The sequence below is a fragment of the Pelodiscus sinensis genome, chromosome 10 (assembly GCF_049634645.1).
Source record: "Pelodiscus sinensis isolate JC-2024 chromosome 10, ASM4963464v1, whole genome shotgun sequence".
In the NCBI taxonomy this organism is placed as follows: Eukaryota; Metazoa; Chordata; order Testudines; family Trionychidae; genus Pelodiscus; species Pelodiscus sinensis.
The window spans coordinates 18,460,730-18,480,711 of record NC_134720.1 but is presented as its reverse complement, the minus strand read 5'-3'; the positions used below and the strand labels follow the sequence as shown (position 1 = coordinate 18,480,711).

The 19,982-nt window shown below is 45.8% G+C and overlaps 1 protein-coding gene across 5 annotated transcripts in view; it reads left to right on the top strand.

Annotated features, from left to right (window-relative positions):
- Positions 1 to 204: 204 nt before the first annotated feature.
- LOC102443394 (insulin receptor substrate 1) overlaps positions 205 to 19,982 on the top strand; it is a 241,266-nt gene continuing 221,488 nt past the window's right edge. For all 5 annotated transcript variants that reach the window (XR_012906217.1, XR_012906219.1, XR_012906218.1 and 2 more), the window contains exon 1: positions 205 to 4,862. Coding sequence is in view for 1 of the 5 variants with exons in the window: in XM_075937583.1 (XP_075793698.1) it covers positions 1,274 to 4,837 (3,564 nt within the window). In the remaining 4 variants the exon portion in view is untranslated. The remainder of the gene's footprint in view (positions 4,863 to 19,982) is intronic.

Genomic DNA, 19,982 nt, shown 5'->3' with positions numbered 1-19,982 from the left:
AGTTTATAAATAACACGCCAGTGAATGGCGTCTACGCCTTTTTACTACGCTCCACTCCTCAACCTAGCCTGGGCGCCTCCTCCCGTGGAGGGGTTGAGAGACAGGCCGTGCCGCCAATAGGAAGGCGGCCCCCCGGGGCGCCGAGCAGATCGGAGCCCGAAGGTAATTGCAGCCGCAGCAGCGCTGAATGAAAGGAGCGGCGGGCGGGGAGGAGGGGGCGGAGTGGAATGCCGCGGCACCAGGCTAGGTTGGAGCCTCCCTCGGCCGCTGCTGGGATGGTCCACGCACTGGCGCCGTCACGTGTTTCTCTCCTCGGAGTGAGACTGAGTCTCGGCGGCGGCTGGAGGGGGCCGGACTCATAAACACAGACACCGCCGCTTGTTTGGGTTTGGGGCGCTGCGAAACTCCGAGAAGCAGCCGGAGGAGAAGTCAGCCCCGGCGGCCCCAGACCCGCGATCAGCCTGGGGCACGGGAGGGGGCTTTGCTGCTGGCCTCGGCGCCTTTCCCGACTGGAATGAGGAGGAGGCGGCGGCGGAAGAGAGGATGTGCCTTCCCCACTTGGGCTGCTTCCCCTCCTGCTGCTGCATTTTGTGTTGAAATGGCACTTTCTCTTCCTAACGAGATGGGACTGAATGGGGTCGCCAACCTCCTCGCGCACCAACAGAAGCAGCAGCCTCAGCGCTGATTGTTTGGGGGCTGGGCTATGCTTTTCGGGGGGAAGAAGCGTGTGTTTTTTTGGGTGTAAGCCCCGGACTTTGCAAAACAAACCGCTACCCAGAGGCTCTGTTACAGAGGTTGCTGCTTGCTGAAGCGAACTTGTGAAGGGAGGGGTGTTTGTTTGGGAGCGAAGCAAGAGGGACCCCTTTCCTGCTCCTCGCTACAGAGGAATCCGACCCGTAAGACTGAAAGATGCGTTTCTTCTCCCCGGCGGCTGCTGCTGAAAGAACTAGATTTTCATCTGGACTGACTGGGACTGGACTTTTTAAGGATATATTTACCCTTCTACGGGTGATTTGGGCATAAACAGCAATATAAACGCTGCTGTGCTGTTGGAAGCTGCCTCTGCCACTGAACAGCTGCCCTCACCCTGCCAGTATCCCCTCCCCCATTCTGTTTTGGAGAGGGGATTCCGAGCTAGAGTGCTTGTTTTATTACGATGGTTGTTGCATGAATTGTATTTTAAGAGGTGTTTTTTTTTTCTGCCTTCCTTGGCAGTTTTGGAGGCCTGTGGGTTGATAGCTGCCCTAAAAGCACCACCACCTCTCCTTCCACCATGGCTAGCCCCACGGATAATAATGAGGGCTTCTTCTCAGATGTCAGGAAGGTGGGTTATTTGCGCAAACCCAAGAGCATGCACAAACGCTTCTTCGTGCTGAGGGCAGCTAGCGAGTCGGGACCTGCCCGGCTGGAGTACTATGAGAATGAGAAGAAGTGGAGACATAAGTCAGGAGCCCCAAAGCGTTCCATCCCACTGGAGAGCTGCTTCAACATCAACAAACGGGCAGACTCCAAGAACAAGCACCTGGTGGCCCTCTATACCAAGGACGAGCATTTTGCCATTGCAGCTGACAGTGAATCTGAGCAGGAGAGCTGGTATCAAGCCTTGCTGCAGTTGCACAATCGGGCCAAAGGCCACCACCACCTCCATCATCACCGTCATCACCACCACAGCGACATCTCCTTTGGGGGTGGCAGTGCAGGGGTAGGGGAGGCAGGTGATAACTATGGTGAGGTGATTCCTGGTCCAGCTTTCAAGGAGGTTTGGCAAGTGATCCTGAAACCTAAAGGTCTGGGCCAGACCAAGAACCTGATTGGCATCTACCGCCTGTGCCTGACCAACAAAACCATCAGCTTTGTGAAGCTGAACTCAGATGCAGCTGCTGTGGTACTGCAGCTGCTCAATATCCGCAGGTGTGGCCACTCTGAGAACTTCTTTTTCATCGAGGTGGGGCGCTCAGCCGTGACTGGGCCTGGTGAATTCTGGATGCAGGTGGATGATTCAGTGGTGGCACAGAACATGCATGAGACCATCCTGGAGGCCATGCGGGCTATGAGTGAGGAATTCCGGCCCCGCAGCAAGAGCCAGTCCTCTTCCAACTGCTCCAATCCCATCTCTGTGCCCCTCCGCAGCAGACACCATGTCAACAACCCCCCGCCCAGCCAGGTAGGGCTTAGTCGCAGGTCCAGGACTGAAAGTGTGACTGCTACCTCTCCTGCTGGGGGTGGTGGAGGAGGAGGGACAGGAGGCAAACCCAGCTCTTTCAGAGTGAGAGCCTCTAGTGATGGGGAAGGAACTATGTCCAGGCCTGCCTCAGTTGACGGCAGCCCAGTAAGCCCCAGTGCCAACCGGACCCACTCACATAGGCACCGTGGCAACTCCAGGCTTCACCCTCCACTCAATCACAGTCGCTCTATCCCAATGCCTTCTTCACGTTGCTCCCCTTCAGCCACTAGTCCAGTCAGCCTGTCATCCAGCAGCACCAGTGGCCATGGCTCCACCTCAGACTGCCTCTTCCCACGCAGGTCCAGTGCTTCGGTATCAGGCTCCCCCAGTGATGGCGGTTTCATCTCATCTGATGAGTATGGCTCCAGCCCCTGTGATTTCCGCAGCTCTTTTCGCAGTGTGACCCCCGACTCCTTGGGGCACACCCCACCAGCGCGGGGGGATGAGGAGCTCAATAACTACATCTGTATGGGGGGCAAGGCTGCTTCGTCCTGCAGCCTGGCAGCTCCCAATGGCCACTTCCTCCCTCGCAGTTGCCAACCACAGCAGCAGTGCCGCTTTCCTGGCACCCCATGCTGTCCCCGGAGTGGCGGAGAGGAGGTAACTGATCTGGAGAAGGGCTTCAGGAAGCGGACTCACTCTGCAGGCACCTCACCCACCATCTCCCACCAGAAGACACCATCACAGTCTTCAGTGGCCTCCATTGAGGAGTACACAGAAATGCTGCCTTCCTACCCTTGTGGTGGCAATCGGCTGCCCTCCTACCGGCACTCAGCCTTTGTGCCCACTCACTCCTATCCTGAAGAGCATTTGGAAATGCACCACCTGGAGGGCAGCCACCACCGGACCAACTCCACCCCACACACTGATGATGGCTACATGCCGATGTCTCCTGGGGTGGCCCCTGTGCCCAGCAGTGGTGGCGCTCCTAAAGGTGGTGACTATATGCCCATGAGCCCCAAGAGCGTCTCAGCCCCACAGCAGATCATCAACCCTGGCAGGGGGGGTCGCCACGTCCAAGCCATGGTGGACTCCAATGGGTACATGATGATGTCCCCTAGTGGCAGCTGTTCTCCTGAGGGTGGTTCTGCGGGCTATGGCAAAATCTGGACGAACGGGGCTGGCCACCACCCAAAGCTCTCGGTAGAGAGCAGCGAAGAGAAGCTCCCCTGCAGCGGCAGTGACTACATCAACATGTCCCCCGCCAGCGGCTCCGCCACTAGCACCCCGCCGGACTGCTACTTCGCCAACTCGGGGCCGCCGGGCTCCGAGGAGACCTCAGCGCAGGACCCGGGCCAGCCCCCCCACAAGCCCATCTACTCCTACTTCTCCCTGCCGCGCTCCTTCAAACACGTGCAGCGCAGGGCAGCGGCCGAGGAGAGCGGCCCCCCGCTGCGCATCTCCCTCAGCTCCGGCCGGCTGCTCTACGCCGCGGAGGACTCGTCCTCTTCCACCAGCAGCGACAGTCTCGGAGGAAGCGGGGGCCAAGAGGGCGGCGGGCCCCAGCGGGCGCAGCCTCCGCCGCAGCAGCCGCCTCTCCGCCAAGCGGCCGCGCAGAGCAGGAGCCGCCTGGCCAGACCCACCCGCTTGTCTCTGGACGGCCCCAAGGCCAGCACCCTGCCGCGCGCGCGGGAGCAGCCCCCGCTGCTGCTGCCGCCCGAGCCCAAGAGCCCCGGCGAGTACGTGAACATCGAGTTCGTGGCCAGTGACCAGCCGCCCTTCCCGTCGGCCGCGCGGCCCCGGGGGGAGGAAGGCTCCGACTACATGAACATGGAGCTGGGCCCGCCGCGGGCGGCCTGCCAAGCCGGCTACGGGGCCGCGCGGGCGGCGTGTGCGGCCCGGCCCGGCCGAGGAGCTGCCCCCAGCGGCCGGGACTATGTGACTATGGAACAGGGCGGCGGTGTCGGGGGGCCCTGCCCGGGCTGTGCCGACCCCTCGCCCCCCGCCCTCTTGCTCAACTACGCCGACATGCGGACGGGCTGCGTCGTGGCGGAGGACCCCGCTGCCGCCCCTGCCTCCGCCCAGGCGCAGCCGCCGGCCGAGCCGGCCCCGGCGCTGCCGCGCTCCTCCTCCCTGCTGGGAGGCCCGGGGGTGCACAGCGCCTTCACCCGCGTCAGCCTCAGCCCCGGCCGCAACCAGAGCGCCAAAGTGATCCGCGCCGACCCGCAAGGGGGCCGCCGGCGCCACAGCTCCGAAACCTTCTCGTCCACCCCGAGCAACGCCCGCGGCACGGCGGGCAGCGCCGGCCTCAACGCGCCCCAGCTCTACGGGGCGGGGGGCGCGGAGGAGGTGAAGCGCCACAGCTCGGCCTCCTTCGAGAACGTCTGGCTCCGGCCTGCCGCCGGGGAGCTGGGGGCGGCCGCCAGGAGGGAGCAGCCGCAGCCCGGGACCGGGGGTGGCTTGGAGAACGGGCTCAACTACATCGACCTGGACTTAGTGAAGGATTTTAATCACCGTCGCCAACCCGCCCACCACCCCCAAGAGGGCACCTCTGTGCCGGCGGGGCGGCAACCGCCGCCCAAAGCCCCTAATCAGCCTTGTGGGAGTAGCCACTCGAGCGACGATTTGAGCGCATATGCCAGCATCAGTTTCCAGAGGCGGGAGGACGTCTAAGAACTGGGCAAGAGCCAGAGAGAAGGTGAGTGCACAGTGGAGGAGGGGGGAGGCGTTTAAACGAGGAGAAACGCCCACTTGAAACTCAGCACAACGGGCCAGTGAAAATCAGGCACCCTAACTGGAGATGGTTCAGACTGCTGAACTGAGCCCTAAAGGGATAGCTTCAGGTGGGAGTCTGTTCTCTTGTTTCTTTGCAGGTTCGCATCCTGCTCGTTCAGACAGAACCCTTTAAATGCGCGGAGTGTCTATTGCTGTGGGGAAAGAAGATACAGATTCACTCCACTGAGCTAATCTTTGATAGCGGCAGTTTCAAATATTGTACAATTAAGATTTTGGGCGGGGGGGGGGGGGATAGACTTAAGCATGGTCATTAGTTAACGTATAACAAATAGGTTGGATAAAATCTGGAACAGACTAGTTGAAGCTTATTTCTTACAGAGGAAGTTTCTGTAAGTAGATTGCTGTGGTGATTTTTTTTTTGGTTAAGTAGATACTGTGTTCTTAGAAGTTAACGTTTTTTTCCTGATGAGATGTGATTTGGAAAATACTGTAGCCAAATTTAGCACTTGAGAGTTAAGACTAAAAGGGATTTTTTTGGTTTACTCTGATTTTAAATATGCTTTTGCTTCCAGAAGCACAATTAGCAATTAACACTGCATCCTTGAATCATGGATGCTTTTCAGAGGTGACATGTTGTAAACTTATCCAGGCAACTGGCTCTCATGATTTGTGAACAGATATGGTGAGGCTGTTAACTCTGAAATTTCCTTGAGTGTTGGTGCTTTAGTTAGTAACTCTTTAGTGGTTCTCTGTTACTTCATTTAATCTTTCAGGAATATATAAAAAGACCCAAAAAAGGTGTGTGGGAGAGGGAGTGGGTGTGTGTGTGTCAGAGTATGTAAAAGAGGTGTGGCCTGTGTTGAACATGGGAGTACAGATCGGATTCAAAAGCTCTTATATTCTAAGTATAGTGGGGCCAGTACCCTGTAACTCTAGGCAAGCTAGTTCACTAATTTTTTTCTAACTCATTTTTCCTGTGTGTAAAATGTACATATCTACCTCACAGGGCTGCTGTGAGAACTAACTAGGTAATATTTGCCAAATGCTTTGAAGAGACTCTGATCATTAGTGTGTGTGTGTGTGTGTGTGTGTGTGTGTGTGTGTGTGTACATGTGTTTAGGTTAATATTGATATAAAATTGGTTTTTGCTAAACTATATTCAGTAAGTACCTGCAAACTGCAGAAGAAGCAAATGGCGTAGAATGGACTCAGCTGGCTTATGATGTTTAAAAATGAGCAAATTGAAATCTAGGCAAAGTTTGCCAGACATCTGTATTAACATTGGCTTTACAAAGCATGCACAGGACAAATATTTTTGCATCCAATGTTCTATATTTGTCAAATAGAAACTGAATACAAAGTTTAATCTGAAGAAATAAAGTATTTTTAATACATTTTCTCCACTAAGTATGTGTTTCTGTATGATAGCTATAGAAAATATCATTGAGTTTTGCTTTGTTCTTACAGATTGTATTTATCTAAATATTAAGATGTTTACATGAAAAATTTCAAAGATCAGTATTTAACTCATAGCAGTCACTGTACAGTGAATAGTTATGGTGAGCATTTACAACAAAGTAGTTGGACAAAATGATACAGTCAAGTAGTAACTGTAAATAAATTTAGTGAATATTTTATTGCTTCTTTGCTTGGTGTAAGTTCTAACACCACTGGGCTGTGGAGAAAGATTTAACAATCAAATGTAGAGTTTTCTTTTACCTGAACTGGTAAGTCTAACGTAGGAGTGTGAATTACAAGATACATGGAACAAAAACAAAACACTCCTTTCCCATATTTGTTTCACATTTGCAATTATTCCTTATTTGAACAATGTAATATTAAGGTGGTCTTATTGTATCATCAGTATGTGCTATTTTAAATCATGCCATTGAGCAGGACTTAACATTTGGCAAAGGTATTGCTGAAGTATCAAGGGATGTGCTTTTTGCCTTCCCTTAAAAAAATCTCTCACCATTTGCTATGGTGAAGGTTCCTGAAAAATCTGGTTGTGCACACATAATAGAGTTAGAGACAGGCAGCTAGATAGTTTCTCTACGGATTCCATCTGCACAGATCTCATAGTCCATTCCGGCCCAGATTCAGTGGGTGATATGGTTGTGTGCAAAGAATTGAGGGCAGGGAAAGGCTCTCTTCTGTGCTTTCCTTCCTCAGTTTGCGGGTGTTCCATGCTCTGTGAGGGAGAAGTAAGAAGCAACTAGATGAGAATGCAGAGCAGATTGGTACGTAGGGATGGGGACTAGACTGGAGGAGATATCAGCTGGGTGTGGCTCAGAGCAGAGGAGGAAAGGGACCAGAGTCAGGACAGGAGACAGAGATGGGGAAGAGCAGAGAAGGATAGAAAAAAACTTATGCAATGTTAATTTGGCTTCCTTGTGCATGTGTTATGATGCAATCTTTAAACCCCAAAATTGGCAAGGAGTTACACACGATTGCATATTCCTATATATTTAACATAGGCTAGCTTTCATCCCCAACAGGCTTAAACTACTTGGACAGTTTCTATTTATTCAGACCAAAATATGTTGTTGTTCCAGGTTGTGAGGTCAGGATTGAGTATTTTCCAGCTTATCATTCGCAGAAGAATAAATTTGTGGCCCTTTGCTGCAACGTCCATCCCTCCCCCATTTCCCAAACCATGCATGTGATACACTATTAACCTATATCAAAATACTCCGTTCTGTATCTCCCTCAAAAATGAGTTCTGACTGCTCTAATAGATTTTCCTGTGAAGAAATCACTTGTTTTCAAATCTATTCTGTGTCCCCCCCCCCTCACCTTCATGCATATTCTTGTCTTTTCCTCTTTGTTCCTGCTGCTGTCCCCAGCCCTGCTGCTTTTCTGGTTTTACATGGATCCTCAAACTGTTAGCTGTTTGTCAGCACCAAAGTATTCTACTTCTTGCTCCTCTCCCAGCCTGTTAAAGGACCAGTAGTTTAAATTCCACTCTGTTCCTTGAGTCTCTTTACTATACATTGGTTCCAGCTGCTCTCATTCCTCCTCAGAAAGAACTTCTGGTGCTTTGTCTGCTTTTTCCTCCTCTCCCTTCTTTCTAGAGCCAGTGCTCTGTGGTTGTCCTATCAGCAACCTTGGTGAGCTGACATGCAATTTTACATCTTTGTCACACAACTCAATCATCTCCCCTGCCCTCTTGCTGTCTTAGTTTCTCTTCCTGGGTTATAGGAGAAAAAGAGTTGTTGCTTCTCTCTGTGCTCTTAATAAAGAGACCTAATCTATTGCTATATGCAGACCTCTTAGGTTTCTTCCTTATGCCCTGCCTCTTCTGGCTGCTTACAAAAATGTATCAGTTTCACTAGTGTTTATAAGTTTCACTTGGCTTCTCCTGGGATTTCTCAGTACAGAACTATCTGAGGCACTGTTTCTTCCTGTGCTTCTGGTGTGGTTTTGAGGACCCTCTCTAAGTTGGCCACAGAACTGAAGGTGAGCACTTGATGTTCTGAGCACAGAGTCACAAAACATTTGAAGTATGAAGCTGTCTTGGAATTAGGGATGTAAAATTGTATTTAACTGGTTAACCAATTCGTGTGGGCAAGTGGGCCCCCTCCACCTGTTGTGGGTGGGCTGGTGTGGCCCTCTACCCCATTCAGGGGATGTTTCAGACCAGTGGGAGCAGCTCCTGTCCATGGCAGGTCTGGGAGACCTGGAACAGCCTCCTGCCCAGGCAGATGGAGAGCTGCTCCAGTCCCTACTGGTTAACATTTCTCATCCCTTCTTGAAAATCCTGTATAAAATACTAAGAACATTTTTCAAATGCATCTTCTTCTGTAAGTAGCAAAGAAATTGCTTTATAGCTTTCTTCTGAATTTAATTCATTTACAGATCTTTTGTGGACTTGAGTTACTTTAAAAATGTATCGCATTTATCTGCATGCAATTAAAAAAAACAGTTTCAAAGACGACAAGTTCAGAAGCCTCTATTTCTGGGATAGCAGTAACTTGACATCAGCAAAATATGCAAGTTGCACATGCTAGCAGTATTATTAAAGACTATGTAGGGTGTTTCCCACTGTGTGTAGGTATTAGTTGAGGGGAAAGTCTTTTGCTACTGTGTCAATGTACTTGCAGTTCCAGTTAATTTTATTACTCTACAGACTTGAAATATGTTTTCATAATTCAAACTGCAGACCTATTCCTCGCGTGCATCTACAATAATTCATTCAACTGTTAGCTTGGACTTCTGACTTACATGGGAGGTTTAGGAACATTGCTTTCAAGGTTTTTCTCTTTGATTTATAGAGTTCTATTGGGGCTGTGTCTCAGAGATCAAGTAGGCAGTACAATAGGATCCTGTGACACACAGGTTTTGTATTCAGTCAGTATTAAACTTACATTTAGGATCAGTTTTAAATTAGAAAATGGAACAAGAAATTCAAAGTTAAGGATGATACTTTTTTAGGTGATGGTATAAAGAACATATGTATTCTGGATTGGTTTTAAACACTTAACAGCTGGGAGGTAGAGCCCTAAAGAACATATGTGACGACACCTGTGGAGTTGGAATGTAATCTGACCAAGATCTAATGTGTATTCTGTTACTTGTATAACATAAGGGTTGCAGCGTAATGAACAGCTGAACTTGAAAATTTCAATTAGGAACGTAGAGTTTTTTAAATGGTTTTGCAAAAATTAGAACACCACCACTAAGGTTAATTGAATCCACATATGAATATCACTTTTGAATAAAGTTGCTGTGACTGTGTGTATGTGCATGTAAATCTCTGTGTTTAAATTTTAATAAGAACCTCAGGAAAAGCTTCAACACCATCTCCCAGCAAGATTATATTGATATCTCTGTGTACATCAATGCTCTGTTTGGACATAACACAGACTGAGGCAGGGCTTAGCCAACTCACAGAAATACTGCCTCTGTTTACCCCATGCTTCTCCTCCTTCCCAGCTGCAAGAGCAACTTAGCTGCCATCTGCCCCTCTCTGCCCAACTGCAATACACAGCATATTTATTGCCCCACACTGCTGTAACAGCTTCAGTAGAGCAACTTACCCTATGTCACTTCCCTTGCTTCATGCTCCCTGTAAAGTTGCTGAGACTTCTTGGGACTTGAGAACAATTTCAAGCTACCTTGCACATAGGTTGGCTATGTAGTAGTGAGCTGCTCTTCCTTCTCTGCTTCCATTTCTTCATCAAGAACTTGTGCCTCCAGATTAAGTCCTGTTTCTGTCTCTATGCTATGGGAAGTATCCATAGGTTCCTTGGTAGTGGACATGGGGTCCTCAGCCAGGAATGCATCCAGTTCTTTATAAAAATGGCATATTTTGGGTGCAGCACCAAACTGGCTGTTTGCCTCCTTCCCCTTCTGGTATGTCTGTCTTGGTTCTGCCTTTTAAGTGTGCTTTGAGCATGCCCCTTTGCATAAAGGGCTCAAGAAATGTGACTGCATTTCTCAATTCTTAGGGATCACTCGCAGCTGTGATTGCACTGATTTCTTCACCCTACACATTGATAAAATCCAAAAGCTCTGGTGTGCTCCATGTAGGACCCTGTTTCCCTGAGAAGACTCCACGAACCATTACACAATGAGCTAGACAGAGGAATGTGAATGTTAAAGTTCTTGGGGTTTGCAAGTTGGAGGAGCACATCTGTTTTCATGGTTGCAGAGTAGCAAAGTTCAAAGAGCTGGGCAAAGTAGCTAACTGGGCATGGTGGGAAACATGCCGGAGTTTGATGACCTGGACAGAAACCCTACTGTAGTACACACTATGTGATTGGTGACCAGTAAAGGGAAGGGGAGAGGCAAAGTCTGTTGCAGAGGTGGAAGTGTTTTGTTGCCAACATTGGGCATTTGTTGCCACTTGTCACTTTGCATGTGAATGCTCTGTGGATTTTGCTGCCCCAAAGGGTTTTTTGGTCACAGCTTGCCAATGTAGACAAGCCTTTGGAGTTCCTGCTGCCTACTCATCTCACCATCCCATTCACACTGATATGCATCCCATTGTCCTGAGTGAGGGAAGCAGGATTTTTTCACTTGCTCTTTTGTCCTGTGTTCTTACTAATTGCAGTTGAATGCTCTGATAGTATAATGCACAGTACTTAAAACGTATGTTAATGTCAGACTTTAAATAAGGAATAGGCATGGCCGAATAGCTCCTTAAGCAACAAGGATGTTGTTGTCATGTAAACATCCTTCTAGGAAAAAGAGAATAATGCTCACACTGATTTTTTTTGTTTAAATTGCTCCTTTTTTCTTTTCATTTAGATTTTTTTCTGTGCACTATGCAACTATGGGAACTGATAATTTTTCATTTAGCAAGTTTTATTTTTGACGCATGCTAATTTAATTATTCATATCCTGTATTTATAATTAAATCCCCTTTAAATAGTTTAAAGTGTAGCTCATTAAGGAAAAGCTCAAATCACAAAATGAGTGGGACTTGCTATTGCAATAAATCTTTGCTTACATTTTATAGCAACAGTTGAAATATGAATAACTATAGCTACAATTCCACATTGTCAGAATATTGAAAACTAGAACTTGCTTCTGGGGCATAGTCTGAAAGTATACATTTTCAATAAACTGTAATAGCTTTAATTCTGTTTTTTACTGTTCCTTAATTTGATACATTATTTCGAATGGAAACAACTACAGTAGTTTGTTACAAAATAACAGTGGTGAAGAAGAGTATCTTGTGTAAATATCTTTTCTGTCTATTTAAATATGGTGGGAAACTGAACAAAAACAGAGGTGTGAATAGATAAAGGAGATTTAAATAAGCCTCGCACTCTTAACTAAAAGATGAATTGATATGTATTCGCTGTGATCATGTTTGAAATATCTAGGTCACATTCTCTGTAGACTGTCATTTGAGATTTAAGTTTGAGTAATTAGAAAGTGCTGTTTTCTTCACAATAATTCACGGTGAGGTCAGGAGGATAGTAACAAGTTTGTGTATATGGAACTGTTAATCATAATATGAGACTCTGATTAAAGCCTAATATTTTATTATCTGATTTATAATATTGATTTACATCTTTTTGCTAGTGTACAATACGTGTGTGTGTGTGTGTGTGTGTGTGTGTATATATATATATATATATATATATATATATATATATATAAATTATATTCTGTCAGCTGCCTTGAAAATTTCTATTATGTATATACTTAAGCTGTATTGGTCCCAGGATAGAGAGGCAAGATGAAGGTGTGTTGTTTTTGTTTTGTTTGGTGTGTTTGTTTGTTTTTTTTAACTGGGCCATCTTCTGGCTCTCTTGCAAACAGAAGTTGGTCCAAAATAAGAAATTCTCACCCACCTTGTCTCTTTAAAATTATTCAGAAAATAAGTACTTAAACTGTGCATGCAAAAACAGACCTGTTGAATTATTTTACAAGAATGGAAGCCTATCTTATGAGCAGTAAGTAGTATTGTAGAAATGCCTCAGTATTTACAGCCCAACTCCAAATACAGGCAGTCCCTGGGTTACGTACAAGATAGGGACTATAGGTTTGTTCTTAAGTTGAATCTGTATGTAAGTCGGAACTGGCGTCCAGATTCAGCCGCTGCTCAAACTGACCGCCAGTTCTGACTTACATACAGAATCAACTTAAGAACCCCAAGCGTTCCCCAAGTCAGCTGCTGCTGAAACTGATCAGCAGCTGATTCCAGGAAGCCCGGGGCAGAGCAACTCTGCCTCGGGCTTCGTGTAGTCAGTGCTGGTCAGTTTCAGCAGCGGCTAAATCAGGACGCCTGGGGCAGAGCAGCTGGGGTGCAGCTGGGTTGCTCCAGTAGCGCCACTCCTCGGCACTACTGGACCAACCCAGCAGCACCCCATCTGCTCTGCCCCAGGAGTCCTGATTCAGCCGCTGCTGAAACTGACCAGCAGCGGCTGAATCAGGACCAGAGCAGCTGGGGTGCTGCTGGGTTGGACCAGTAGCGCCCAGAGCAGCGCTGCGGGACCAACCGGCAGCACCCCAGCTGCTCTGCCACAGGAGTCCGGAGAAAAGCCTAGTCTGCTGGGGGGGGTGGGGCATACTAGCTGCGCCCCCCCCACCCCAGCAGACCAGGAAGACATGGGCGGCGGACCGAGACGCACCGCGACGCACCGCGGTCCTGCTGCCTGGGTCCTCCGCGGCTTTGCTCCCCGTCTCCCTGGTCTGCTGGAGAGCCCCCGGACTGCTCCTGGACTGCCCCGCTGCCGGCTTCCCCGCGGCTTTGCAAAGCCTTGGGGAAGCCGGCAGCGGGGCAGTCCAGGGGCGCCTGGGCTGCAAAGCCGCGGGGGGGGGGGGCGGGGGAGCTTGGGCAGCGAGGCAGCCCAGGCGCCCCTGGACTGCCCCGCTGCCGGCTTCCCCGGTTCTTTGGAAAGCCGCGGGGGGCCTCGGGCAGAGGCAGCCCAGGCGCTCCTGGACTGCCCCGCTGCTTTGGAAAGCCGCTGGGGGCGAGGGGGGGGGCTCGGGCAGCGGGCCAGCCCGCTGCCCGAGCCCCTCTGGGGCTTTGCTCTGCGTCTTCCTGGTCTGCAGACCAGGGAGATGCAGAGAAAGCCCCAGAGTACACGGGCGGCAGGACCGCGAGGTCCCGCAGTCCGTGTACCCTGGGGCAGCCCCGTTCGTAACTGAGGATCCGACATAAGTCGGATCCGCGTAAGTTGGGGACTGCCTGTACTTTTATTGATTGCATAAATTTATTCCTGATGACCCTATGGCCCTATGCATCTGTTAGAAGCTGGAAAGATACAATTTGGAGCTTTTAGGACCGCACCCCCAATTTGATTTATGTCATCTTATCTAGATTTTGTTTTTCATTTGCTATGTGGGTGGATGTTTCTAAATCAGGAATTCTGACATTTACAGTCAGCATCACCAAAGGTTTCTTTTTAACAGTGAAATTCAAGAATAAAAAAAAAGTAGCTACTCTTCAACCTCAGATTTCTTCTTGGACTACAGTTAAAAGCCTGATCGCAGGAGAGCTTCTCTGTTTTTAAGTCATCTGCTTCTTTCTAGGGATGTAAGTGACTAGTCGCCTATCTGATAAGCATATGCTTATTGAGTATTCAAGTAGTTACTTGACTAGTTGCTTTCCCTCCTGCTACTGCCTCTATCAGAGGGAGGAAGTGGGGTGGGGGTGGGGAAAGGGAGCAGGCTTAAAAGCCACTTCCCGCCCCCCCTCCCCCCAGCACCATCTCCACCGGGGGCAGGAAAGACAGAAACGAAGTGGCGAAGCGGCTTGAGCGGGGACTGAATGCTCATGCTGGTCCAGACTGCTGCATCTCTTCCTTTGAAATGTACAAGAGCTGCGGGTGGCTCTCATACATTTCAAAGGCAGAGGTACAGTGGGATAGCTAATGCCCCCTTGATTGACTAATCAAGTAGTCGATAAATTGAAATTTAACATCCCTACTTCTTGCAGCATGGGAGGGTAAAAAAGAACCAAAAATGATGCAGGAATCTAACAATCGTTTCTCCCAAAGGAATGGGAAGGGAATTGAGAGACACTCGGCTGTGTCATCAGAAACACTCTTACTGATTGAGCATTTTTTTTAAATAAAAAAAAAAGTGTATGACCTCATGAATAAGTTATTTTTCTTCCTGCCTCTGTAAGAGGGAGGACCAGAAACAGCTTTCCAGATCATCAGTTTTAGCATACATGGCATTCATTTTTGTCCCCTTTTCTTTCTTATTATTGGCTAAAAAGTCCTGCATGTTGTTGAACTTTTTTGAAAGTCTGTGTTCTATGTCAGCACAAACTTAACCTCCACAGCCTTCTCTATTCAGGGAACGAAATAGCCATCTTCCTTGTGTGTGAAGAGGAGTGGGGGTGTTGTGTTTTTGCTTTCTTCAGTAATAAGGGTCTTGTTATTTTGTAGTTTTGTTAGGGCTTGATGTTGCTTGTTCATCTGAAGTCAGTGGAATTTGGTATCACTTGGAAAAAGATTTTTGCATGTACTCTTCCCTCTCCCCCACCTATGCCTTTTTAGAAATGAAACTGATAGGGGAGTGTCTCCGTGGTTAATATTTTATCAATGTTTTATTCGTTTCAAAGGGATGCAATAACTAATTCATCAGTAATAATTGTCAAGTCAAGCTTTCTCAGTTTTTTTGCACTGTAGTAGATTCAATATGAATTGAGCACTGATTATTTTTATCATGATTTATCAAACAGCATCTTGATTTAAATATGCAATTTTAATTGTATTTTGCATTTGTATTTGTCATTTTCCTTAAGGGTGATTTGATTTCTTCATTGATTGCTATCTATTAAAACATTGATTTGCAGCTAATCATTATTTCTGCACCAGTTTTGATACTACTTGCTCACTAGAGCGATACATTATATAACTGTTTAAGTGCATATAGAGGTAATTTAAAAATTATGTATTCAGATTTGAGACTTTTTTTACATTTCCATTATGTTAGAAATGGTGAATGATGCATTTCTTACTATATTAAGGGTAAGTCTACACAACCAAGTTTTGTTGCCAAAGCCTGCTTTTTTGGTCACAAAACAGTGAAAGTGTTCTCATGGCAAAGCAACTTTTGTTGGGGGAAAAACACTCAGTTTTCGTGACAAAATACTTCCAACCCCAACAACTTTTTTTCCCTTTTCCTGTTCCTTTATTGTTGACAAAGAGACTCTGCTGTTTGTTTAGTGGGCAGAACTGGCTTCTACCAGTATCCTACAATATCTGCCCTGATGACTGTGCTTAGTGTTTTGATCTCTGCTGCCCTACAGGCATGCGCCTCGCCTTTTTCAGAGATCCAGGAAGAATCTGACAGCAGAGTGGGCTGCTCCATTTGGGGGACAAAGAACTAATCATTGGAATACTCTTGTTTTGCCCTGCACTAAGAACACAAGGCAGGCAGACTGCTGCTGCAGGGAGAGGGTGGCAGATATGCTGTGATTCTTTGACATTACCCAGCATGGAGAGCTCACTGAGCTACTGGTGATGGTGCTCCCAGCACTTGAGGATGTTGTGGGAGAACTCTGAGGGAATCCCAAGATGTGCAGGGGTCAGATCTTTTTTCCCCACAGTACTTCACTGTGGAATATGTAGCAATGCACTGTGGGTGACACCGTCAGTGGTGCCCCCAATGTGGCCATGATCTGTATTAATGGAAGGATTAAGTTTGAATAGCCTCTCACAATTTTGGTTTTGTGGCCCTTGAGTGTCAAGTTTTGTCAGCAAAACTTTGTAGCGTAGACTAGGGATGTAATAGTATAGTCAACTAAACAATGAACTGAAATCGACTACACGCAAACATCCTCCTCCGCACTCTCCTCCCCCTCCGCACTCTCCACCCCTCCCAGGGCTCTGCAAACAAATTTTTTTTAGCTGGCTGGCTGACAGGCTGGCTCAGTCCTGGTTTGTACTTGGACATGGCCTCAACTCCCACTGTGGCTCTGCACAACATTTGGATGGAAATTTTAACTTTGTTAAAAATGCACTAAAATAGGATTTTCAAATAGCCTTATTTAATTGTACATAATGTTAAATGTACCGGATGTAGAATAGTTGTAGCCATGTTGGTCCCAGGATATCTAGAAAGATGAGGTGGGTGATGTAATCTCTTTCATGGAATTGACTTCTGTTGGTGAGAGAGACAAGCTTTCTAGAAGACCGAGCTCTTCTTTAGGTATGGGAAAGGTACTTCCAGTGACACACCAAGAATAGATTGCTTAGCATAAATAAATAAACTTAAAAAAAATGAATAGTGTGGTAGCATTTCTTCAGATGGTCAGCTGAAGAAGTGGGCTGTGCCCATGAAAGCTCATGATATCACTTTCATGTTTTTGTTAGTCTTTAAAGTGCTATCAGACTATTTGTTGTTTTTTAAGTTTATCCTTTGTAGACTAACTGGGCTATCCCTCTGAAGCTTTTTAGCTTAAGTAGTTAGCACACATAGTAAGGGGCCATTCAAGGCAGAATGGCCTGAGCATATCAGTAGTCATAGGACAAAATGAGGGGAGTGGTGGCTAGTGGGTTACAGGTAGTTGTAATAAGGTATAATCCAGCGCCTCTGAACAGAAGCAGAACCTTTGCGTGGCTCAAAAGCTCTTCTCACCAAAGGAAGTTGGTCCAGTAAAATATACTGCTTTTTTCTTTCGTTGTCTCAAATGTACTGGATTCATTTAAAAAAAAATGAGTTTGTCAAAACATAAAGAAAATATTGTTTGTAGTTACTAGGTTGAACTAATTGTTTCTGGTTATTTCTTTCATAATTTCAGTATTAGTAGATCTCATCCTCTCACTCTTATTTATTGCTTGGTAGCAGAAAACAAAGCCTTTTTAGCTCTCAATCAGTTTCTCAGATATTTGAATGAACTGCTAATTGAACTGAATTTGCTGAATAAAGTGAAATTAAGAAAATATTTTCTGTACCTTCTGGTTTAGGACTTTTAAATTCTGAATCCTGCTGCTTAGCAATTCAATCAGTTCTGTGGTTTGATTGTCTTTATAACTTTGATAGCAAACACACACTGCTTGAATATATTTTGTTTAATTATTTTAATAGGTTATGGTAAGGTTAGGCTTGAACACTGTCAATTTCAAATTGATTTTTCAACGTTTTAAAAAGAAGAATCTTTTTTTAATTTAAAACATATTTTTTCACCATATATAAAATTAAATGTCCTATTTACATTTTAAATTGTTTCATGTTTAAATATTTTTTCTGTTTGCTATGTTTACATTTTATAGTAGATCAAAATAATTGTGTACTTTTAAAAACAGGAGAGGGGGAGTTTCCACAAAGAGCATAGACTGTTTTATTGTAATCAGATTAGATTATATAATGGTTTCTTCTGGCCTCTTTTTCCACAGAATCATTGACTCTTTTTTTTACTAAGTGGTTCCCATATTCCTTCACAAACTGTTGTACTTAGACATTCATGAAACATTTCGGAGTGGATGGTGCCATCTTAGGAATTACAGAAAGGACAAACATCTTGGTAACGTGGGTGGTGGTGGCGGGGGGAGAACCAAAAAGCATTCTCAATAGAAAAGTTGAGGCAATCCTGAAGAGATTTGAATGCTTGATCCTTTTGGTTCAAGTTTCAGTTTATGCCACTTATGCTTTTTGTACTGTGGGTAGTTGTTTATAGAAATGTTTCTTCAGATGCCAAGAATGAGGGCTGTGACCCATCTGCAGTGTTGTCTTTCTGAAGTGTATTCTTTCTGAGCTACTTTTAGAATAATAAAAATGACACCCAGAGCCACAGCTTCCTCTTTGTCAGTGAGGAGTTTCTTACTGCTAAAATGATACTCAGCAACCTAGTTCAGATACACATAAGCCCAATCTTATAAATGGAACCCTGCAAATTTGCAGATATCTGTGGATATAAAGCAGAGGATGTCTGCATCTGTGGGTGTGAGTACAGATATCCACTTTGCTCTTTTGTGGATATGGATACATATACAAATTATGTATCTGTGCGGAACTCTATTTATTAAGTCTCTATTGGTGCCTTTCCTTTAAAAGCGGCTACTCTGTGGAGAAGAGACTTATGAATTCTATTTAAATAAATGACTCAAATCGGAGACTGTTCTCAGGGAAGCCCATTCAACGGGAATGGGTTCAATGAGTCTCTGGCTTACTGTCCTGGAAAAAGGGATCAAAGCCTTCCCAATAAGAGAATAATCTTCAATTGATTTTAGTTCATTCCTTTCATTCCTAGACAACAGGAAATAAGCCACAGGGAGTCCCTTCAAGTTTTAAGGAGGTGCCTGAGCGTGAGAAGGTGCATGTGTAGAGCCACACAATGTGAGAGTGGTCAAGAGAAGTCATTCATGTCTAGCACAGGTCATGTCCAGTTAGTGGGTCCTGGAAGTTACCCATTGAGGTATGCAGAAACACTTCACCAACTCTTCTTTTTTTCTTCATTCAATTCACCCTGCTCCAATACAAGCAATTGATAACACAACTAGGAGACCTAAGTCGTCATTCTGAAATAGAAGCCATTTTTATAAGCTGCAGTGTCTCTATTTTAGGGCGATTTTTGGGGAGGGAGTAATGAAAGCAAGGTTGGAATGATTTGATACTGTCTGTCTTTTCCCTTTCCCATGTACATATCTTTCTGGTCTGTGAAGTCTGGATTACTTGTTTGCTACTTCACAACCATGTTCTTTGGACTGATGTGGCATTTTTTGAAGTATTTTCTTACATGATTTTTTTTCTGCTTTAGCTTCCACCTGTTGAGTAGTCTTTCTTAAGTTAGTTTAAATTTACTGTTTCATCTTTTACCTGTTATCAGTTTTGGAATTTACCTCTGAGGATTTCCTTTCAGAATTTATGGAAATAGCCCAGAGTGACTGGCCGAGTTGCTGTTAAGCAGTAATTTACCCGTACTTTCATTCTTTCTTCTATGTTGAAAATGAGAATTTATCTTTCTCTGATATATAAATAGAACTTTTCTTCTCTGACTTGTTAACTTTGCTCATACTTCGTTAGGGGGGGGAAGAGTTGAATTCTCACCTTTCTTATATTCCAGTGTGCTTTATTACGTATTTTAGCAAATGCTCCATTTATTGTTTCATGATCTGGATAATTAACAATGCTGAGTTATAATTCTTCAGCTATTAATTAAACCGATCTGGTGAATATCTGCTGTTCTTGTTGCAAGTAATAGGATGTTTGCATATTTAATTACTAGTGTATGTATGCATCAAAGCAGTACCATTTTTTAAAATATAGGTGAGAACACTTTCCAACTTTTAAAAGCACTTCTTGTGGGGGAGGGGAAGGAGATTAAATATTCTCTAGAATCCTAGCAACTAGAGAGAAAATTACATCTTGTAATTCAAAGTTCAAAGACCTCAGCAACTGTAAGTATGTTTTACCACCTCTAGTAGGTTAAGTGTCTTAAGTAGTCTTACTCCATAACTGCAGAGATTACTTTGATTAGGTTTATTTTCTTCTTAATAATTTTTTTCTCTGTTCACAACAATATTCAAATTTAGTCGAAAAGTAAATTGAATAAGACTGCAGAAAAAAGTACTTTGTTTACAAGCAGCTGGTTACAAATTTTCATGAGCAATATTTTGAAGAAAATATTTTTTTAACTTTTCATTTGTTTATGTTTGTATATAAGTAATGG